Here is a 24,556-nt window from a genome sequence, read left to right on the forward strand (position 1 = left end):
CGGGGGGGTGAGAACGCGGTGTTTCGTTTAATTGTTGGAAGAGCGAAACAGCACGCGTCGTGAATTATTGTTCGTAAACAACGGGGGCACAAATTACGTTTCGCGCGGTTTATTTGCTTCGAGAACGGTTTCATTGGAAATGTTAAAGAGAAACGGGAGGAAGGGGTGGGATAAGAAAGCACGAAGATGGATCACGCGGTTGCTGCACTGATACGGGATAATTGAAGCTCTTGCTCTGCGTTATTCAAGGGTGCGGAAATAACGAGAACGCGCGGGAATAAAACGGAATGGAAAGCGAAAGTGAAGTTATTGTAACGTTTAGAGAGTGACGGAAACGGGATTTCCGCTTGAACCTCGTTTCTTTAATTGCGTTCGCGGAAACGTGAAATTGCATGAAAATCCGCGGCCCGGATGTAAATCCGAAACTGCTGGTAGTTGGACGTCGAGTTACAACGTCTGTGGGAAATCACGTTTGAGAAAGTTGCGAAAATTTGCAGAGAGAAAGAGTTTGCGACGCGGGTGAAAGGACTTTAATCGTTGGAGAGAACTTTGGAAACGCGGTTAGCGAAACTGATTGCGTGTGAGTACGAGATGGTCGTCGTTCATGGCAGTCGACCAAGGGTTGGTTAATTGGGTCCAGACGCTCGAAGTCATAGAAATTAATTAGGGTCTTCGTGAAAAAAACTGCAGCTGCGGTAGCCTGCACATTTTCGGTGAATCGTCACGGTGATACTTAACTCGATTGTATACTTCCATTCCAATCAATTAATCTTGTTTTCTTTTTTTCTTTTTTAATCCCACAGAGAACTTTAAATTTTCACTCGTACACGTGAAGCCGATTACATCGCTTGATCTTCCAAAATCATAATAATAAGCGATCACATCGTGATCTTATTCCTAGTTATTAGTAAATCTTGATCCAGACTACCAAAAAAACGTACGTGTGCCTCTCTAAAAGTGCCACAGGCGAGGCACCGAGCTCAGGCATTCCGATTCAGTCCCCATAGAAACAGATAGAGAGCGGCGCAAACGATCCTGGATGTCACTGCATCAATCAGTGGCTGACGTTTTAATTTAGGACGTCGCTACATCACGAGAACTGCTGCACCGAGGTTCAGCCACCGGTTCCGAGGGCTACTTCTCTATAATTATCCGCGAAACAGAGCCGTGGCGAGAGAAAGAGATGAGATGGGGCGGCAGGGGAAAAGTCGGAGCGGAGTTTGAACTCGATATCCGCGGCGTGCAATTTTCCACCTGCGAGAGAGAGAGAGAGAGAGAGAAAGAGAGAGAGAGAGAGAGAGAAGGAAGGAGAGAAGCTGGGAGAAACGGCGAGAAAGAGAGGAGAAAGGATACATTTTCAAATCAGTCGAGGCTAAAAGCGCTCCCCTATTTTCGCTCGTCGACGAAACGCCTTCGATAACAAACCGGAGGGAGAGAAAAAGCGACGGCCAGAAACGAGCCACAGACCCTTCTGCCCCCTTCGCCCTTCCGTTTTTTCCGCCCATCCCACCCAAAACTCCACGATTCTCCACCCTTCGCGAGCGGCGCGCGTAATACCTGTTTCCAATCACGGAATTCAATACGGATGCCCGGTGTGTGCCCGCACATCCGCGCATCTCATATGCAATACCGGATTAATTTACATTCCCGGGGCTCGTTGATCGGCGAAAAAAAAAAAAAAAAAAAAAAAAAAAAAGAAAATAAACGACCGACGGAATGAAAAAGCAATCTTCACGCGACAATGCGGCGCTGGCTGTGTGTCAGCTTCCTGATTGCTCGTTGACTTGGAAAATCAACTGTACAAATTGCCATCGGTACGCGGGTAATATGTGGTTTTTTTCCATGGTGGACATTTGCCATTGGCACTGTCAACGCGTAAAGGAATGATTGGCGACGACACGTTGTCACCCATAGATATTAGGATACGTTATTTGACACAATATGTTTAATAGTTGGCTGTTAATTGGGGATAATGGAGGAACTTAGGGTTTTTAGTATTTAGTTTCGGAACTTTTCATTTCGTTTAATTTATCATCGAAAACATATAAAATACAATATGTTCGATGTTCAATATAGAATATATTTGAGATTTGATAATTTTAGTAATTTAGAAGCATAAATTACTGTAGAAAAATTAAATGAAATAAAAACAGATTTAGACAATATAAATACGCCTTTGTCATACTTTTTGGTCATTTCACTGCAAGTTTCATTTCCTTTCCAACGTACACACGAATGTGAAAATGACATTCACGTATTAATTAATTAGATCCAAGTACTAGAGATTTTTACTACAGATTTATATGATTAAAATCTGATAGTGCTGCACTAGAGCCTGGTAATACTGCGCGTCTATAATATAAAGTTCTAGATGAATTAATATTCATTACAATATTCCAACAAACGTAACAAGCTAGTTCTAATATTTACGATAAATGCATGCAAAAAAATTAATGATCCATCCAATAACTCCATGTGGCATTTATAATTTATAAAATTGCGATAGGTCGCAAAAATTCTGAAAATTCGATCGAACCGATCGTGTAAAAACACACGGTGCGATGGCCCCGCACAGGGTATAATCTTGATAATTTATGTTGATTAGATTCTAGTTTACAGAAGAGCTAATTGCGGGAAAAATAAACTGGAAGCTATCAATATGTATATACATAAATCGTGTACGTTGTAACTACGTCATTTACATCACGACGCGATATCTTTGATCTCGTTAATCAACAGTGTACTCACGCAAACACATCGAAACGAACGAACTTCTCGAACCGGTAGATCCGCTTAAATTTTAATCGAACCACCACAGGTTCCGAGCTTCCAATTTCAACTACTCGATCTTGGGGAAACGTGTATAACTAGTTTTACGAAGGCGTAACTATTTCTAAGTCATTACCGGCGCCCGGACGAGCCACGCGATTAGAGTAACGACGTACAATTTGCCAAGTTTATATTTTTATATTACGATATTCAGTTCGTACGAGAGCGTGAATCTCTCGCTGATTCATTGAGTAATAACTTGAGTCAGATAACTTGGGTCACTTATTTCTAGAAAATTCCCTATTGACTTGGAGCTAATTTAATCGAAACATTAAATAATCTTTAATATTATAATATAATGTTAATAATGTTATAATATAATGTTAATGATGTTAATAATATACGGTGGAAACTGTACAAGTGACAAATTGTCGACAGTTTAAACTAATGTAACTTTGTAAAAAAAAAAGATCGTATTTGGTCTTCTTTTAAAGATTAAAAGTTCTACTTCGTGTGTTTCGATGATGATTGTACATCGTGTAACTTAATGGGAAAGTGAGGACACTTTCTTTCTCGAAAATCGCAAAAATTCAGACGTGTATAAAAGCATTGAAAACTCCAGTATGATATTTGAAGATTTTAAATTTTCTCTTTTGTAACAAGTTCTTGAAACTTACTATGCATATAATTTTTTTTTTTTTTTAGCGAAACATGACGAAATGTTAGAATCTTTTGAATTTTTATCATTTAACCCCGATATTCAATGTTTAATAGAATAATGAGAAGAAAATTGTACAACAAATTTTAAGGAGTCGTTGCAAAGAGCAGATTTCAATCTTCAAAATGGTAGATCTAGTTACAAAAAAAATCCTTTACAATTTTTTACAATTTCCGATAAAGAAAAAAAAGTGTTGTCACCTTTAAGAAACCAAACTCACGACTATCGAGACCAGGCGGATCTTTTTTTATAAAGTTATATCGGCAATTTTCCATTGTCATTGGCAGACAACAGTTACTGGTAACAGCAGAAGTTGCTGATTTCCAGCGTCAAGTCGGAAAAGTCGATCGACCAACGACCGTCGGTGGACAAAAGCGAATTACCATGGATACAATTCATTAGTATACGTATTAATAGAGGAAACAGGATGGGCGAGACGGGAGAAATCGGTCGCGATCGCATCGCGTCCCCTCGTTAACTCGATTGAAAAGATCCCTTCCTATCCCCCGGTCGTTTTTAATCGGCGCACGTTCGCCAATTAAACATTAAAATGCGCCGCAATTTCCGACGCGGTCCTGTTTATTATCTCGTTCACGTTACTTTATATTTAACTCGATCCCGCGGCTGATTGTTTTCGGCGGCGGCGCGTCGATTAACTCGCGTCAACGAGCTCGTCGGCCGGTTTTGCTCGTTTTGCTCGCGTTCAGCGTCGTTATTTCAAGAAAATCAGCCAGACACCCAGTGTACAGTGATTGACAAAAGTTTCCAACTAAACTTCATCACGCGATCATTGACGCCAGACGCGTACGAATTTCTCGGATTTTCTCGTGAAAACTGCCCTTCCTGCTGAAAATTGTCTCAAAACACACTTTACCCCGGTCCAATTCACGACAAAGTAGCTAACGCGATTGAAATATTTGTTTCTTTTTTTTTTTTTTTTGAAACAAGGCAAGCGTTTTTGAATTGTTTTACGGTAATATTTTCTGTAATACATTGAAACGACGATAAACGCGTGAGTATCCCCCCCTCCCCAAAAAATGGCAATCGAACGAAAGATCGGAATCTGATATAGGAAGAGCTGACGGTCTTCGAGTACCTGTCTACGATCCGCTATTATTCTCTTACATTTCCAGCCCGGCAACAATGGTTACCGAACGCCATCAAGATACAGGCAAGTGGTTGGCCGCCCAATTAGAACCTCAAGTGGCCCGTTTATAAATAATTAAACGGTACAATGGCATAGGTAAAAAGAGAACGAAACGAGCCGTGCCTAATTCCGCTTCACGACAAACTACGACAGCGCACGTCTCTCTCTCTCTCGCTCTCTGTCGTGATCCACGTCTCTCGCGTGCTTCACGTCTCGTTTAAAACATCGGCCGCAATTAGCGATACCCGGGCTCCCCCGATAAATAATATCAGCGACTTCGAGTGTACGCCGGCATCGCGCAAAATTGCCTTTCGATCGATGAATTTCATTATGTTGCATAATTTCCATGCCACCGTTGCACAGTGAGGGGAATAGAGGGAGGGGGCTTATCTTGCTACGCTGATGCAGTCGCCAAGCATCCACGATGACGGAAGACAGAGGCAAAGCCAGAAACAAGGAAAGAAAGATTTTATTATATATATAAATTTATATTATAAAACAAATATTATATGTTATTTTATATATATATATATATTATAATATTATAATGTTATATTATATTATATTATATGTTATTATATATATATATAATAACATATTATATATTATATATATTATTATATATTATATATATATTATATATATAATATTATATTATAAAACTTATAATTTAATATTATAATAAGTTATTATATATTATATATATAATATTATATTATAAAACAAATATATATATCATAGTATTATATATATATATATATATATATATATATATATATATATAAAGTATAATATAAAGATATTTATATATAAGATATAAAAATATAATATGTATATAAAGTGTAATATATGTTATAGTATGTTATAGTATAGTATAATTTATAATACTATGTTATTATATTTGCACGTTATATTAAATAATCTCTTGTTATTTATTCTTTTCTGTTTCGTTTAAGATTGGCGAAATTCCAGTGTGCTTAATAAATTTTCAAATTTCTTGCAAAATCTAAGAATCTTATAAAAAAATTTTATTCTTCATTAATATTGGCTTATTTTTCCCCTCCTTGCTCGTACCACCGACACCGGGATAACTATATATTTCTAAATTTACACAGTCCTGTCATAACGTAATATGACATAATTGTTATTACAAAACACTAGTTGTAGCTATTTATGTCAGTTGAAAGTCTAATGGATTAGCAATCGTCGTAAATCATTCATTTAATGACTTTGCAACGGTGTGTTAACAAACTCTGGATATATAAATATGTAAATATGTAACTTTTGAATTAAACGACGAGTGCGTTTATCGTTGGTGATCACACGTAAAATGAAAACATCTAATTCCAAAATTGGCAATTGCCAGAGAAATCATCGAGACGATCCATGCCCAAACGATTATGAAACGAGAAACGAGAAACACCGAACGAACACGAAAGTTCCGTCGATTGCCAAAGTCGCTTGTACATTTGCAGTTACCAGACGACGCTGCCTCGAAAATTGTATTCCGCTCCTTTGTTCCAATAAGAAATATCCCGGATGCTGTACGTATTCTTAGCGCAGCGGTTCCTTCTTTCCGCTTTGTCCGCCCTCTCCCCTGTCCATTACCATTCTTCCCGGAAACGCGAAACTGGGTCTCGGCTACGTAGTATAAACTACATTTTCATACCTTATTTACATGATCACGGAGGCTCCTCCGCAGAACCATTTTGCATTTCTCGCGAGGCAACATTGCCGATGATTAAGACAAATTTCAGGGTAAATCGAGACGGTTTCTCTTCTTTTCTTTTTTCTTTTTTTTCTTTTCTCTCGACGATCGATTATTGGAAGGGGAAAGATTTTCTGAAATCGAGGAGAGAATCGAGGAAAATAATTTTTCGAAAATGGAGAGATCGAGGACAACTGAACCTTCCCTTGGAACGACGTTGAATTGAATTTCATAAAAGGATTCAGGATCGGAGAGAAGACGTTTGTTGGAAAAATTCAGAAAGTTTGCGACAAATCTTTGTCAAGTTTCGTTGATACGCGGTAAAAATTAGTGGTCGTTTTCAAACGACCATTTAATTCGTGGATTTAACACAAGAGAATTTACTTCATCTTCCTTGCAAAATATTTCCATTCACTGGTACAACTTCACCGCGGAGAATATTCTTGGAAGGAGATTACGCGAATCGGATAAAACAATCGTAATACGAGGTAAAGAAAAGATCGCGCGGCGGGTATTTCTTTCGATCCAAGCGCGAGCTGAATATCTCGAGGAATTCAAGATCAAGATAACCCACGATTCTGTTTAAAAATGCCTGGTAGATAAAATCTTTGTGAAATCCTCGTCAGAACGATAGAGTGGGAAAGTTTCTGAATAACGATGAACCCTAATCAAAGAAAGAATCCTTTAATAGGGGAAGAGAGGATTCACTTCCTCTCTGACAAGTTTCGCCCCGCCGCGGAATATCTGATCGAAAACTAAAATCATCGGGAAGCCGTAACGAGCGATAGTTTCTGAAATCGACTTTGTCGTTGCGATAAAACTCGGTCGGTCGCGTCGTTAGAAGAAAATGAATCAAGTCTCGGGCCAGAACTTCTGTTTCTCCCGCGTTGTCTTCCTCGATAACTTGCGGAGAACGCAAGTTTTCTACGTAGAGAATCGCGAAACTTTCGCAGATACCCTCCCCCCCTTCCCGCAGATTGTATCATAAACGTGGAAATTACATTCGAGACTAATTGCTGTCGACTTCTTTGAAAGTTGCGCCCGCCCGAATTCTCTTCGTTCTCAAATCCGGGGAAATCCGAGGGCGGGCACGCGCCCGTCGGAAGAAGAAGAAGAAAATTAGCGACGGAACGGGGCAAACTGGGGCAGAAAATTGATTAGCCGAGAAATTACCGCCGCGCGAGTTGCAAGAATTCTGGGACGAAACAATTGGAAATTCGAAATTCCGGCAACAGCCGCTCGCAGGCGCGGATTCACAGCCAAGTCATGGCGAATAATCGCGAAAGAGCCGTCGTGACGACACTTTAAAATTATTAGAAGTCACTCCCGGCGGACCGATAAATTTTCCAGAACAATTCTGGTAATTCTAAAATATTATGATGCCCGCGCTGTGTGAAAGTTTCGAACAATCCACGTGACTTATTACGCGAGTTACTTCTTACTGCGTTAACTAAATATTTAACGCGTTTAGGAGACGTCTACTTCGTAGCTTCGTTTTTGCATTTTCGTTCGCTGCTTCCTCTACGTGTAACGTGCATGTAACATTCTCAAGATTAACGTTTTCAAAATGTTTCTTCGAGTTTGTCGTTTTGTACCAAGTAGAAGTAAATCTGATCCACGTTTATTAAATGGTTGAGTAACTGCGAATTCTCGATTCAAATTCGTATCTTCATAAACGGGATCAATTTTTTTTAAATATCACTCGCAGTCCAATTGTTACGATATTTTATTACGAGAATTTTTCACGCTCACCCAAAGAAAAAAAAAAAAAAAAGAAACATAAAAGTTCAAAAGGAGAAACTAATAAATAAATTTCACGTTTGGAAAGCGAGACACGCTTTCCTCTTCCGGCCGAAGTAGTCGCATCAGTTGTTACGTCTTCGAATATAATCCTACCGAATAACCGGAAACCAGGTTCTACGCATGCGCACACGCCCGCTCGTCGACGTCGCTCTTAAGCGGACTGCGATTGTCATGGATGTTCCCCGGGCCTGGTACATACGTTCCGCTCGATTCTCGCGTTACACACACACACACGCGCGCGCATATACACACGTACGTATATATCTATATATCTATATATCTATATGTATACGCGAGCGTGGCTCCGGGCCGCGTTAACACGCGAACAATCAGGTGTACACGAAATTTACACGGGTGCGCTTAATGTGCCCGAGCGAGAGGAAACCAGCGTGAAAAGCTGTTTGCCAAGCCCCATTGTCGTAGACACGGGAGCACGCGCGCGCGTTAAATATTATGTGTGCACATGCACACGACGGCACAGGTGTAACATGCACCAATCAGAAGCGCGCGGATAGACGCTGTTTCCGGGCAGCTGCGCCCACCGGCGCGTCGTTTCCGCTTCGTGGAAAGAGTTCGCGAAGATTGGTATCTCCTTTTCAGCGTTTCAGATTGGAGCCAGAAGTGCTGGTAAAAGAAGGAGGAACAGATCGTGAGCTAGAATCTGGGGATGGGGGTAGAAAGATTTGGGAGTCGGTGAGTTTCTGTGGGAAATGGGAAGAAGATTTTACAGATTCGAGGATTTTGAATTTTGAAACGGTGTTTGAGGCACGCGGGAAAGAAGAAGTGAGAGTGGTGAGCGTGTAACGGGATCGAGCAAACGATCGATTTCGGGGCGGGAGTAGAGATAAGTTGAGAATGATTTTACAGTTTCAAAGATCTTGGAAGATCTTCATTCAGATCCAAAGCGTGAGTATCACGTGTTCTGAATCGGAAAGATAAATTCGAGAATGGAGAGATAGATGAATTAGAGAAGTACGAATAATCAGGGGTTGAAGGTGAAATTTTGAAATAGCGACTTGATTTTCGAAAACGATGGATCTTCGAAGGGGCATGAACCAGAGTGTCGAGGAGATGGGGAAACTACAGACGGTGGTATCGAAATTTCACTTGCGCGTTTCATCGGAGAGAGATCGGCAAGAAGCGAGCCACTTTTGTTAATTAGCATTCTGATTAAAAGGAGCGCTTTGCTCCAAGTGCAAAGTTTGCCCGTCTCGAAAGCGCGAGCACGATATATGAAATTTCCTTTTTCCACGTTTGTTGCAGATGGAACGAAAGAATTCCCCGCTGGCGAACGGGCGGGGGAATGAAATTGTAATTGGATGAAGCTCCTTTAGCAGGGATCACTTTGACCCCCTGCGCCTCTCTGTCTCGCCGTCAGCCGGTCTCTGTCCGACCCTCTGCATTCTGGCAAGTAAATTGCATTAATTAAAGCATATTCGAAACACGCCGGCGTCCTAATGAACTGAATCCGGGTAATTAATCGTAACGACACATTGTTATTCGCGACAGAGGCACAGAAAGCCGCCGTGTAATTCTTACGCGTCTGCGATCGGAATCGGATTGCAACCGTGACGCAACGGCCGTCCCGTATTTAATTAGCGACATTAACGAGAGAAAGCGTTAACGAGAGCGTTCTCTCGGGGCTACGGTCAGAAGTCACGAAATTTAAAGCCCGATAACCTACCGATCAAACATCGAAATAAAGAGAACGAAAAAACGGATGTGCGGAATATCGCCTCGCTACGATGGGAAAGACGCTCTTTCGCTTTCTCGCCTCGATGAGAAGCTAGAGAAATTCCTCAATTCCGGGTAAGGTGGAATTTTTTTAATTCTCGTAGAAACTTCTCTCTACAGTGAATCTCAACATTTTCAAAGTATCTGTTCGTCCCGAATCTTGGTAAAGTTGAGAAGAGCGAGAGAAATCTCGGACGGAATTCCAATTCTAAACGATGCTCCGAGAGTTAGGGACGGATCAAATTAGACGTCCGAAGGAAAAAAAAAACTCCACGATCAGGTCCACGATATTTCTGGAATACCCGTCGCAGCCTCGTAATTTCTGACAGGGATCTGGGAGAAAGGAAAAAATTCCGGACGAATCATCCAAGAAACCTAGAAGAAGAGAGAAAGAATCCTAGAAGAAACACTAACGACTGCTTTTGAAATACGTGCTAAAAAAGAAAAAAAGAAAAAAAAAAGAAACATCTCCGGGGCGTGGTTGCTACAAATCACCCGATAATTGGAGATCGTCCAATCGCCCGTGAAATCAACGAAACGGCGGGACGAAGCAATCGCAATTGCGAGACCGGATTTTATCCGCGAAAGAAACTATGCTAGGCGAACGCGGAATCGATCGAAATGCGGAAAGTCCGTGGAGGAGGCGCGATACGTCCCGGATGGAAGTGTTTTTAATTTCGAAACGTTTCTTCGCCAAGACCATCGAGCACCCCATTATGATAGTCCAATTACGAGATATTGCCTCTCGGAGTTGAAGTGTTTGAGGAGTGGTGGCCGCGGCGGCGACGGCGGCAGCGGCGCGGCGGTTCAATAGGCACTCGAGGAGAGCTTGAAGACCCTTTCATCGTTCGAGTCCTGTCCGATCGTAAGTTATGAAACGCTGAATTTCCTAATTAATTCACCCTTTCGACTCGACCGGACCCCAGACTCGATGTTCGACTTCCTCTGTACGCGTGGCGAATTTTCTTTTCAGCTGGCTGCTCTAACGAGCTGCTCGAACAGGCGAAAATTTTCTTTAAAACGAGAAACAATCGCGACGTTGAAGAAGCAACGCTTATTGGATTTCGTTTAACCCGTTTCGTTGATTGAGGCGAGAGTTATACATACCGATATTAAAAGATTATGGAAGATTCTGTCGTATCAGTTAAACGAACGTAAGATTCTATAGACCTGATACCGTGCTGGGGGTCATTAAGAAAATACATACAGGCATAAAAATCAAGACCGAATCATCAGTACAAAAGGAAATCTTAAAGAATATATTCTACGTTTATCACATCTGCCTACGGTGGACAGACGTTTAAAAAAAAATATTCTATTCAAGAATTCAGCGAACAAGCGTATTGCTGAACGATCTCTCTCTCTCTCTCTCTCTCTCTCTCTCTGTCTCTCTCAGCGATTTAAAGAGCACGACTCTCTCGTTGAAAAATGCATGTCACGATAATTGACGCAGGTATTCGCGAGGCATTCCACGACGTTTGTCGTAGCACGCGGCGGATATCTTTTATGCAAGGCGACTTTCAACTTTCTTCCCGAGGGTGAGTCGAATGGAAGAAGGCATAGGGGGAGAGGTGAGGGAGAAGGACGGTGAAGTTCTCCGGTGAGGACCTGGGATTATCAGACAAAACGGGACGAAATAGCTAGGCTCTGTGAGCTCTCGCGATCGGAGACATTCCACGGAGCTCGAAGAGAAGGCAACAGTATTGAATTACGAAACGAATTCGAGTTCGCGAATGGACTCTGGATAGCTGAGAAATTTTAAGAGCGTCGCGCCGGTGTTTCCGGCGTGGCGGAATCGTTCGATTCGCAAGCGCCACAAGAAATCGGTAGTTGGAGTCTCGGCACGCTTTAAAGGTGTCTTACAACCGTTCGAAAAATAGGAAAAGTTGGACGAAAACTTGGAGTTTTCCACGTTGGAGTTTTCCACGCAACGAAGAATCGAAAATAAAACGTAAGCTAAATCTTGAGATTTTATCACCCGGAAGAGACACTGACTATTAATAAACAACCGGGAGTGTACATGGTTTTTAATTTCGCTGCAATTTTCTCCTCGCCCGGACGAAGATTCGTGTATGTTTTCTAAAAAAAAAAAAAAAAGAAAAAAAAATGAAACGAACCGAGTAGAAAGAGAACGCAAAAATTGGAAAAACACGAAACAATTTTTGCGCTATCTCGCAAGCAATGGCTTTCGCGTTCACCCAGAAACACCGTAATCGAGTTTCCACTTTAAATAAAAAGGAAAAAAAAACGAAAAAGAAGGAAAAGAGAAGATTGCAAAACTGGAGCGCGCGAATTTAGCTATTCACCAGGTGAAAGGAAGGAGCCTCGTCGTTTCGAAAACGTGGAAAAATTTCATTTCTGACCTCTGGGAATGTTCGCGGTTAAAGAACGACTGCAAGTTGGCTTGTCTCTGTCTATTTCGCGGCTAGAGTACACCTGGATTATTTGCTCGGCCGACGAATGATCATTGAGAACTTGTCCCGATTATTGTTCACGTTATACGCTTCGAATTTTCGGTCTAATTGCAGGCGTACTTGTTCCTAATGGCCTATTTGTTGATCGGACAGTTTTAAACACCTGCCGCGGGACGATTATCGAAATATTCGAATAATTAATTTTCCACTCGTTATTATTCAGAACCGTCTGCGGTTCTATTATCGCGTAAAATTTATCCTAATGCGAGCAGAAACGCAAAGCAGCAGGTTGTTTAATCCCGGGCCAATTATTAGACTTCTACATGTTGAAATGTTGTTTCCCTGAGCTTTCAGTTTAACGCGTTAATAACCACTCGTTTAAAGTTTCAAGCCGGTGATCGATCGTCAAGTAAAAATTCAATGTAAATCGCGCGCGTTCAATTTTGCAGCTTCATAACGAGTAATTAACGTTTCATTATTGGCTTTCGAGAAACGCGATATCCTTGCGCGAGTGTGTTGAAATCCGGAGGCAAGGAATATAAATTTGACGTTTAAATGACGTTAAAGACACCTTTCGTTCCCCTGAATTCATAAACTATAGAAACTAGAAGTTAAAAATTAAATTATAGAAATTAAAGAAACTTTCCAAAAACTTTTTAACTTATCCTATAGACTGCGGATTTTTGTAAAAATATGCGAAAACACGTGAAACGTCGAGCTCTCGTTATTCTGCAATAAAGCAAACGCATCAGAAAAATATGAAGGCGCATAAAAATCGAAATTTGTATCGACGAAAGTAAATACGTAGTAATTGACGAGAGAACAAATTGAATCGCGAGCGAAAATCGCTTCACGTCAAACATCCGATATATTACAAGGAAAACCAGTCGCAGTGGAAATTCCACTCCGTACATGCCGAAGCTAATAGACGAAGTATTTAAAGCATCAGCACCCTGTATTTGCATAAACGTTTCGGCGATCGGGTTTTTCGAACGAAAGCGCTGCGTGTAATTAAATCTAAACGTATCTGCGTCAAAAAAAAGAAAAAAAGAAAAAAAAATAATCCTCCTCGCGATGAAATTCCCGCTCGAATTCCCGGTCGCATCATCTCGGGATGGAGTTTTTTTTTTTTTTTTTTGCCTTTCGAGCCGTATGCAGATGCGTCTTTGTGTTTTGCGATGCGATTATCTAGGTCGCGAGACGACGTGGAAAAACCAGGTGTTGCGATCCGCGGCGATTCAATTTCGCGCTTCTTACGCGCGCGAGTTACCACGCCTGACCCTGTTTCTTCGCCCTATCCCCCGACCACTAACTTTCCCGCGTATTTATCGCCAATTTCTGGCCGATCCTCCGCGCCAACCGGTCTGCCTGATTATTAAAACCTCCGGCTTGTTCCGCTGCAGCCGTTGAATTAAGCTTCTATGCGAAGACAAAGGAGTTTTCGCGAGGTTGCTCGAAAGTGGGAGGGGGAGGAGGGTACAGGGCGATATTGAATGCCGCTGCTGTTGATACTGAATTTTAACTTTGTTGTTTCGCAAGTTGCGTGAAATCGGACGCGAATCGACGAGAATATTCCAACAAAGATATCTGTGAGAATTTCAGATAATTTTCGTGATTCTAATAACGATAGCGCTGTCACTAGTTAACTATAATTTAATAACTATGATTTAAGTATTACCACTTGACTAAGATAATTTGAAGATTTTATTTGAAGATTTGAATAACGCCTGTTTATCTGTCTGTTCACGGTGAAATTGTTGAGATTTCTAGCACGAGAATTGAGAAGGATAAAATGAAATGGTACAGACGGTTGGTTCTGGACCAAACTTGAATAGGTACATACTATCCTTTGCAAATGCAAATGCAACATAGAAATTTTACGAAGTGCTGCAGATTGACTTCGGCGAAACATTCCGCGCTATAGGTGGCAAATATGGATTCGGGAAATTGGTGCCGTATGGCTTACAGAGTAGACTCGCTTATGGTGCAAATCCGAGGCGGCTGCGGACCATTCAATAATCCCGACGGAACTTACATTTTGATATTACAGTAGCGCCGGTCGCTACTGTTTTACTGTTACATCGAATCCCCAATCAAATTCGACCGACGTTGAAACTACATTTGTATTATATTACATGTTGCAGGTATTTCAATTTCAATTTCAGTAGGTGTGATGCGTGCGAAACGTCGTTATTTTAAAATGGCCGATTCGAACAATTTGATGAAAACTTGTTGAAATGATATTATTGTTGAAACATTCTTCGAACGGTTTCTTTTATAGTTTCTTCGCTCTGGACATAATTTATTCGTTGAAAAGTCGTCCGGATAGATACGGTATTCGAAACGACGTGGCTATTCGTCTTCTGCGTGTCGCTTTACATGCGAAACCCATTTATTCATCTTCTTTATTTTTCCCAGTTGCACCGCGAGTGACGAATAATCGTAGAATGGCTTACGAAGTTTCGTTTGAAACATCGCCACCCTTACTGGCTGTCGTGGATTATTTTCAGTAATCTCTCTTAAAATATTATTGTCTTCCCCTTGACATTGCGCAATTGAAATATTTAATAACGCCCACCTTTTTCCTGGATCCCGCCGCTGTTTCTACGTCGGCTGATGCAACTGAAATTAATCTGTTTTTATTCATTTTTCATCGTGGAAATTTCTAATTTAAAAGAATAGTCGATGAAAAAACGCGACGATTTAATACCGTGAAATTATCTCATTTCTATGGTGCTCACTTCACACTCAATTGACCCGACAATTGAAGAACGACTCGATTAATCTATTAAAAAACGACGTCGCACGTGTAACAACTGAATACATCGAATTATGAATTGTCTCCAAAATACCAACGAAAACTACCGGTCGATTCGAACGAAAATTGATTCATCTTCGTCAACTTCTAACCCCATTATGAGTGAGAGTTTCCAATTGCAGAGCGACTCGATTAATCTATTTAAAAAAATGTCAAACAACGTCCCACATGCAGCAACTACACATCTAATAACTTTCGTCCCCTTATTCCAAGATACTAACGAAAACTAGCGAAAATTAATTCATCTTCATCAACCTTTAACCTCATTATCATTGAGACCTTCCAATTAGAGAACGACTTCATTCGTCTATTAAAAAGCGACTTTTCACGTGTAACGACGCGGATCCTGTACAATCCAAATATTGAACCGTAACATCCCCCTTTTCCAAGAGTGCCGCTGCCAGTACAACTCGGCGTCAAACGAGCCGACCTCACGACGAACGTTAATCGAATCAAGTATCCCCAAACAGCATCAAAACTCCATCAGCCTGAAAACCGGAGGAGACCTGGCCGAATTACTCGGCATCCCCCGCTCGAGTCGGGGAGTTCAGCCGTTGCGCAGACCGACTTCGAAAACCGATGCCACCTACCCTCCCGTTCGCGACACGGTTGTCAGCCGCAAAGCTCGGTTTTCTTCCGTTTCTTGCGTCGGGGTAATTCTCAACCCCCATCCCAGGGGAGGGAGGGGGGGTGTCTCCTCCTGTTTCGCGGATTAATATATCGTGGCGGAGGTGGCGAGAGGGTGAAGGGAGGGGTCGGTGGTTACGGCGGCGAACGCTTTCGCGGCGGTGACGCAATCAGGCGGCCCGTGCTCGCGGCTTCTCCGACGCGTCGCGCCGCACTGGCGTGATTAATTAATCGCAAATGTCGTATCGAAATTTCCCGAAATTACCGGATGCAGTTTGCGTTCCGGCGCGGAGCACCTGGGCGCTGGTGAAGCCGGCGCGGCGCGGCTCGTCTCGTCTCTCGTCGGCGTCGATCAACGCCCAGGACGAGAAAGAGAGAGAGAGAGTCTGAGGGGAGGGAGAGAGGAGGAGGCTTGGGAACTTCAAGGGTTTCGCCAAGTCGAAGGAGGCAGGAGTCGTAGCTAGCTACGCTGGAATCCGGACGCGCGCTTAAATATTAACAGTGTACTCAACGGATACATTAGTAACGCGGGAACAACTTGTATACATACACGCGATACAAGGGTGAGGGTACAAACGATAGAGAGAGAGAGAGAGCGAGAGTACGAAGAAGAAGGTGGAGGAGGCGTGTGCGAGTGTAGGTAGATACGGTTTGGATCTGCAGCTCGGTTTTACCTAACGTCTAGACTCTAGACGACAGTCGTGGGAGGTTTAGCCGAACGCCTTGTGTGACGGGGTCCCGGGTAACAAGAAACGTCAAAGGAACTCTTGGCAACGACTTAGAAGCCACTTTGTGCGCGCCATCGGAAACGTATACCCTACAAATCGACAAATAACGACGCCGGGGTAATCGCTGCTATCGAGGGGGCAGGGGGACTTGTTTGCCCTCCCTTTACCTACGCACGCTCGCGACTCGAGAGCCCGTGAAATTAAAAATTCGTCGGTCAACAGAGACAGCCAGATACGAGATATTTTTTTATAGAATCACTCTGTTCCATCCGAGATCCGATAGCCAGGATATACGTGATTTTTGCTCTTTTTTCTTCTTTTTTTTCTTTGTTCGCTCGCAAAAGGAAACGAATTACCCTGCGAATGACAAAAACCAAGGGCGGAGTGTAACACCGGGCCAAGCATCCCGGTCCTCGAGAACCCCTTACAAATTGCACGCTGTGGCTGGAATTATACGGAGTGCTTTGCGTGCACCGTACACGAAGTTTTGTAGCTACATAATTCAGTTATCATAAGCTATGCCGCTTAAGTTATTACCACCGCCAGATGTCTAAAATTGCGGTACACGCGTGTATATTTCGCGGCCGCTACGTTTCGCGGGTACGGCTTAATAAAACAAGCAACGGTGCGCCTGAATAAAATCATCGCATCTACGCACGCTTAGTTCTGCGCGGCTTAATTGCAACTACTAATATTGCCTTAATCAGGCCGCCTGCTACGGCCACTCTTGACCATTCCCTTACCCCGAGTGCCTTTCTCTCGCCGGGACGCGCCTAATTGGCAGACGTCACGAGAGATATTAATATGTCCGACTCGTAATGATATTCCCCTTTATTTCATTAATACGCACGGACTCTTTTTACGAGGGAATTTCACCAGAAGCATTCAGGGAAGGGGAAGTTTTTACATGTTGGCGACTCGTCAGCTAGAATTTCCTCCCTTCTCCAAATACGTTCTCTACCAAATACCTTCTCATATTGCGTCCTCTTGAAATTAGAAAATTGTCATTTCGATAAACACATCTTGCACATTTTAATTCTTCGTACCTCCCATTAATGCGTTCCAATTGTTGGTTGATATTAAAGAAATGAAGAAAGAGTGGATAAATTGTTGAAAAAAGAAATTCTATTCTGCGCATAAAAACGCCGGTGGAATGGTCCCTCGAGGAGTGCTTGAAATACGCAAAAAAATTACAATTGCCATCAAAATTGACGTAACACGATTGAAAGAGAACAAAGAACGCCGGAGATTTCTGTAGAAAAAAAAAAAAAAGAAAACAAAGAAAAAAGAGCCAACGTTCAGGCAATCGCGCTTGGCAGGATTTCCCATCAGAAAAAGCGTGCATCCAAGAGAAGATCGATTACCGAGCAACAACTCAAGAAGCATCACCGCAGCGTGAATATCCTTGCGCGTCTTTTTACGGCAATTTTTTATCAAAGGCACACTCGGCAACCGGGCGTATCATCGGGACAAAACGGTTGCTCGTCTTCGTTTCTTTTCTCTGTCTCTCTCTTTCTCTCTCTCTCTCTCGCTTTCTCCTCTTTCCTTCGACAATGCGCGAGACACGCACAGTAGGCAATTCTTCCTGCCGCGCGGTTCTACGTTGAAATTTCCGCTAATTGCCAGTTTATTGGCCGCGCGAGAACAGCGCGAAAGAACGAGAGACGAATTATTTTAGCCAGGCGGCAGCTACCGGCCGATCGTTATCCAGTGTCGGTATTGATTTCATTAATACCGCGAACCGGCTACCTGTGTGACTACCGCGCCGCGAAACAACCGGCCGTCTCATTAAGCCAGGCGACGGCCATTTTAATCTTTCCACTTTTATCCGGGCTGTATCCACCATCCTCCTCTACTCCCCATCATACCCTCACCCGCGCTGTGCCGCGCACCAGCGAGTTTTCCCTCGAACGAAACATGCAACGCCATTGGCAACGTTGACAAGCGTACGTCCGTTCGAGTTACACAACCAGAATCCAGGCCGGTTTAATCTCATTAGCCACGGAGCTAGCTGCGAGGATCATCCTCGACGGGGACGCGGTGTCCCGTTCATGTTCCTGCATCCGTCGTGCCTTTTCGATCGCTTCGAGTATTTCACGGGCTCTGGGCAACAAGCACGCCGTGAAAACGACGTCATACGATGATTCGTGACGTGTAATATGAACGAACAAACTGGTGAAACCAAAGGATCGTGTACAATATTCCTTTTAATATATAAATTCGCAATTAATAGCATAGACTTTGGTTTGATTGACACATCGTGAAATTGACACAAGAACTGGAAAATTTGATAGATTGCTAGAAGTTCGTATATTCTCAATTATAATTTAATATATAAATTCGCAATTAGTAGTACAGAGTTTGATTTAACAGCGGTTAGGTTTGGACTTTGGGTATGTGCAAGTTTATTCATTTCTCAATATTCTATTCTGTGAAATTGACAAGAACTGGAAAATTTGGTAGATTTTTAAAAGTTCGTATATTCTCAATTATAATTTAATATATAAATTCGCAATTAGTAGTACAGAGTTTGATTTAACAGCGTTAGGTTTGGACTTCGGGTATGCGCAAGTTTGTCTGTTCACTTCTCGATATTCCATTCCGTGAAATTGACACAAGAACTGGAAAATTTTGTAGATTTTTCAAAGCTCGTATATCTTTAATTATAATTTATAAATTCGCAATTAATAGTACAGAGTTTGATTTAACAGCGTTAGATTTGGACTTTGGGTATGCGCAAGTTTGTCTGTTCACTTTTCGATATTCCATTCCGTGAAATTGACACAAGAACTGGAAAATTTTGTAGATTTTTCAAAGCTCGTATATCTTTAATTATAATTTATAAATTCGCAATTAATAGTACAGAGTTTGATTTAACAGCGTTAGGTTTGGACTTTGGGTATGCGCAAGTTTGTCTGTCCATTTCTCGATATTCCATTCCGTGAAATTGACACAAGAACTGGAAAGTCTTATACATTTCTAAAAATTTCGTATATTTTTAATTACAATTTCTCTGATAGATGTAGTCATTGAATTAAAGGGAAGACTTACCCGTAGAAAGATATAATATCTCAAACAGAGGAAGAGAGTAGATTCTATGATGTAGAGTGGTCGAAGGTTAAAGCATCGAATGGCAGGATCGATCGATGCAGTTACATTGTGAATACAGTGTCTCGCTTGCTTCAATAGAGATCGAACTACCGGAGCTAAAGTGTGCTTTGTTGGATCTTGGTTGAAGTTTCGTGCTCTTACACGTGTTCTGAGATTTCTATCAATATAGGTACTCGTGCACGGACATTCACTGTAGGATGATTCATTAATTATTGTAATTTAATCAATTGTCACCTCGGCGTAAAATAGTTCAAAGTTTCCTTTGAAGTTTCAACTCAATTTCGTCCAACCGAAACGATCGACGAATAAACTTCAATCTTTGATCGATTTAATTTGCAACGAGGGTACTTGGTTTGCGTGACACGAGTTAATCGCGACGACACATCGAATGTGTTAAATATCGCATCATATATAATGCCTCGTACAAACAGCATCATTGTTGGTAGAACTTGCTCCTTCAAAATTAATGTATCATTCATAATTAGCATATTTTCCTAATTATTAATATAATGCATTTTGCAACGATGTTCCATGTATGGAATATTAATACACGTATAATTATGGATATTTCATACTTGAAATATTCACAAATATGCTAGAATTATTCAGACATCTAAATTATTCTCGTCGTCGATCGGGAATCTGAGAATGTTTTTCGAGTCTGACCATTCGCTAAATTTCAAAAGTACAGGATTTAACACTGTCGACAAATTTGGATATTCTTCTCATCGAAATATAGCCACGCTGTCGATTAAAGTCTAGCCTTTGCCCAGTTTCTTTCTTTTACTAAAATTCAAGAACGCAAGAGTTGATTTCGTTTCTCGCCGTTATCGAAAAATCCTTCGGCGAGAAATCTAGACACGGCGAGGTACAAAGATATTTCGTGGAGGGTAGAGGAGAAGTTTCGGGGGAGCGCAATGCACCGGAACCGCATGTGGAACGATAAGTTGCATCGCAATACACGGGTGTACCAGAGGCGCACAGATTATTCCGAAACATTTGCGCGCGAATTTCGACTCGCGAGCAGCTACTCTAAATTGCATCAGATCCCGGCATTTTGCATGAACTCGCGGAGGAATCAGTTTAGAGCTATACATATATATATGTATATACTCCGGTCCTCATCCTGGCCCCGTAACGCGGAGATTCGAGGCGGACGGCTACGGAATCTAATTTTGATGGTAACACTTGATCTTCGGTCCACTGCGACGAGTAGAGATTATTTGAACGAGAGCAGAGACAATTGTCAGCCAAGACAGTTCGAGATATACACTTCAGTCGCAGCTTCAGCTGAAATTGCTCCGTAAAAGGCGAAATCTAATTAGAAGTTGAGGCACAATTCCTTCACTCCGCAACTGAACTGAATAATCAAACGTCATTAAATTATGAACCGGTCGAAGCTTGAAATTTCTAAAAGATTTATCAACCGAGTGAATAGCCATCCTAATAAAGCTGTCAACTATCCTCTGCTTTATTTCGTCCTCGTTCTCCGCCCCTCCTAAGTCTCATTCCCCGCTTTCATGAACTTGGCTTCAATTTCTGAATTTTTAACTTTGCACGTCCCTCATTTCTACCATCCAGTTGACCGTACGTACGTACGTTTAAATAGACGATGGCACGTTGAAATACGAGAGGATCTAGAATTGATGTCAGTCACGTTTAACAGAACATCCTTTTCAAGTCTGTACGTAGAACTTACTTCGAGCTTGAATTTATTCTTCTGGAATTTTTAAATATTCTTGAACCACCTGCACCAACCTTTTGACTCTTTTTCCTTCATCCTTCAAATTCAACTGTTCTCCATTCAAGTATATTCGTACACCACGATTGAAATATGATGATTTAGCTTTCTGACTTTAGTTCAAACGTATCACGTCATCCTCGCAGGTGAATTAATTGAAAAAAGAAATTCGATCGTTCGTTCGACAACACCTCTGCCGCATCGTGTTACGACAAAAGCAATTAGAAATTAGCGAAACCAACCGAGCCATCGGGCGAATCATGAAATCTGTAAACGGGTGAACTTGCCCGTTAAAATTCGCAAATTTGACTTTGATTAATCAGGGGGATTGGAATCGCGATCGAAAGTATCGTCGATGCGCGTGGGATCTCGAATTCGGCGGGAAAGAGACGCGCGACAAATGGATAAATCGGTTACTGTTAATCCAAAGCTATCGACCTGCACCAGGGGCTTTATCCTTATCGATTTCACAGCGCAGAGAGAGAAACAGAGAGCGAGAGAGAGAGAGAGTGAGAGCGAGGAGGGCATACGGTGTATACACACGTATAAATAATGCCACGCACATTAACAATCGGTAATAACATACGTGCCTCTGAAAGCCACATGTGGGAGAGGGGGCAGCAGCCATGGAGGCGCAAATATTAATGATCGGTCCCCAATGAACTAGGAATATATAATGCCTATTTGCATGACACCCCCGCCACGCCAAGCTTAGTTAATCATTCGCACGCTCTGATGTTTGCTGAATCGGCATTGCTTACGCACGCGGTCCCACAAATCAGCCGTGCCATTCGCTAATAAATCGATCATCCTTTAGTACTTTACGGAATCGTCGAGACCCAGGGTCCCGTGCAAGTGTACAAGCTTGACAATTTCATTTAATTTAATCTCGTTAGAAAGGGCGGCGGGAAATAAATGGTTGATCGTGTTTCGACACTGATGAGTTTCTGGTGGGGGGGATACTTTCGACCGAGGCAAGGAACGGCTAAATTAATCAACTGTTCGGAGGATTGATACAAGTTTATACCTACGATATTTAAAGAAACATCACTGTTATTATTGAACGAAATAATCGCGAGAAATTCTTTATACTTTCGATAATTGCAAAATTATTTGCTTTGCACGTTTGACAGCTCGCGTACTAAACTTTAATTAATTATTAATAACATTTCGTTACAGAATGGAAGAAACTCTCAGTTTGGCTCAGTTAACGCGTTCGCGTTTCAATTGGATTTTTCACCGTGTTTGTTAATTTACGTTGAAATTCACGTTGATTTCTTTTATTAGATATTGACAGCCGAACATCCTGTCAATGTCCGACTTTAAAGTTTCGGCGCGTTCATCATCGACGGATGGTAATTTATTCATAAACAATTCCATCTTTGCGGGTCGAAGGTCGATACGAATTGCAATATAAATAAAATTTACGTGGTATCTCGCTGTAACGGTATCTTGGAAATACAAGCGATGAATTTTGTAAAAGGGAGTTTCACGGTTGGATATACTCGCCCGGCGAGAAGCTAGCGATTAAAAGCGCCTGATTTCCCTCCTGTTTTTCGACGTATAGAGACTCGGTATATGGAACGACGAAAGATATTCAACGGAACACTTTGTCCCGCGTTTCATTCACGTTCGTCTGAATAATTATAATCGCGTGCGCGTAAACGTTCGTGTAACGATCGGGCAGAAATAAACAAGACAAAACAGAACGTCGGTATTATATCCGGCGCTATTTACTCTGAATTCGACTCGCGTGAGGTAAACGGAAAAACTGCGCCGGGCAACGTTTGCTGACGTCACGTCGCATTAAATATTAATTTCGCACTAATTTGCACCAGCGTTCCAATTCGTGTTTGCGAACCTCCATGGCAAAAATATTTCAGTTAACAGTTAATTCCGCGCGGTTTGAAAACCAACCTTTTTTCATCTATCCAATTCGCGACTCCCCGGAATAGATCAAAAAAAAAAAGACGAAAACACATCCGATGGATTATAACTCCGTTATTGTCTGTTTACCGAACGACAAGAACATCAATTCATTTATTGTGCAAATGTCGATAAACATAAAACATAAAACAGTCGAGAATTTCTGTCGGCCGAAATTGTAAAAAGCGTAACTGCATGTTTGCATTACTCGGGGATGAAAAGAAGAATATCACTCGCGCGGGCGTAATTAACTATGGATGGCCGTTGGTATAATTTATGTTACGTTACTAAAATTCAGGATGTTTGATCTTGTATTTTACATTTCACACGTGTTTCGCGTAGTGATGAACGCTAAAAAACTAAATTGTTATCAGTTCTCAGTACCCCGATGACATCGAAGATTGAGACAAAACGTAGACAATTATTTGAGTGCAAATAAAAATTTTATCGACACTCTGTCAAAAAAAGGAAACGAAATTGCAAGATAAAAGGAAGGAAGAAAGGGAATGATTTTATTCATTGTTTACCGTTTATCCTTCTTACTCATTTCAATTCGTTGTCGTCATAAGACATAATACATAATATTATAGTTTCCAACTTCGTTACATTATGTCCACTGGTACACTCTAAATAACACACACAATTAACGCACGAATTGCAAATATATATATTCACGATCCTTTTACTTATCATTTACTCGCTGTCCGATAATAGAACCAAACGAACCCTCTGACGAACGAAAGAAAAATGGCAACGATAACGATCGCGAAGCACATGAGGCCGGAGGTGGAAAACGAGGTCAGAAATTCCCATGATTTGCACACGATCGTTCGATCAGCGCTGCACTCGCGTGAGTCGAACTGGTGCCATTTTCAAAAACGAGATGCTACGAGGACCAGGCGGAGGAGGAGGAGGGCGCGTACGAACAAACAAATTCAAAGGGGAGACGTAACAATCGCGAAGTGGATGGAGAGCGGATGAAAAAAAAAATAAAAAAAATAAAAGAGGTAACAGTAGCAAAGGGCGGAAACGAAATCGAACATTTATGCGAGAACAATTGATACGGTTTTCGACAACAAATTCGATAACGCGTATCGCGAGCGCGTGAAGTGGCGTCGTGCACGTGGCGTAATGGCCATCGAGAACGGCGCGAGGGAAAAGTAAACGCACGCTTTTTAATTACGCTCGGTGAAAAAAAAAAAAAATGATGGGATAGGTGGGGGGAGGAGGAGGGGGAGGGGGAGAGTGGGCAAAGGTGCAAAAATGTTTACGAACAAACAGAGCGACATCGAGGGGAACACCCCCAGGTGGT

General features: G+C 41.9%; 1 protein-coding gene across 2 annotated transcripts; it reads right to left on the reverse strand.

Moving 5' to 3' along the window:
* Window positions 1–18,976: 18,976 nt before the first annotated feature.
* Window positions 18,977–24,070, reverse strand: LOC122535625. Of its 2 annotated transcripts, none has more exons than XR_006308224.1 (3): window positions 23,772–24,070; window positions 19,518–20,032; window positions 18,977–19,445 (listed from the first exon to the last, which is right to left on the reverse strand). XR_006308224.1 is itself a non-coding variant. In XM_043667320.1 (3 exons), the coding sequence occupies exons 1-3, from the start codon at window positions 23,789–23,791 to the stop codon at window positions 19,320–19,322; spliced, it is 396 nt and encodes a 131-aa protein (XP_043523255.1). In that variant the 5' UTR covers window positions 23,792–24,070; the 3' UTR covers window positions 18,977–19,319. The 2 variants fall into 2 exon arrangements, 1 of the variants encoding a protein (XP_043523255.1); XM_043667320.1 differs by having other exon boundaries at window positions 19,518–19,767.
* Window positions 24,071–24,556: the final 486 nt, after the last annotated feature.

The sequence above is a fragment of the Frieseomelitta varia genome, unplaced genomic scaffold, assembly GCF_011392965.1.
Source record: "Frieseomelitta varia isolate USP_RPSP 00005682 unplaced genomic scaffold, Fvar_1.2 scaffold_747, whole genome shotgun sequence".
NCBI classification, from domain to species: domain Eukaryota; kingdom Metazoa; phylum Arthropoda; class Insecta; order Hymenoptera; family Apidae; genus Frieseomelitta; species Frieseomelitta varia.

Excerpts from the sequence above, each read along its gene's own strand:
- LOC122535625 (XM_043667320.1), bottom strand. The coding sequence starts at position 23,791 with ATGAGTAAGAAGGATAAACG. Across the intron at positions 19,768-23,771 it reads ATGAGTAAGAAGGATAAACG|TGAATGTCCGTGCACGAGTA; the intron begins GTAAACAATGAA and ends ATCATCCTACAG. Across the intron at positions 19,446-19,517 it reads GATATTATATCTTTCTACGG|AAATGTATAAGACTTTCCAG; the intron begins GTAAGTCTTCCC and ends CGAAATTTTTAG.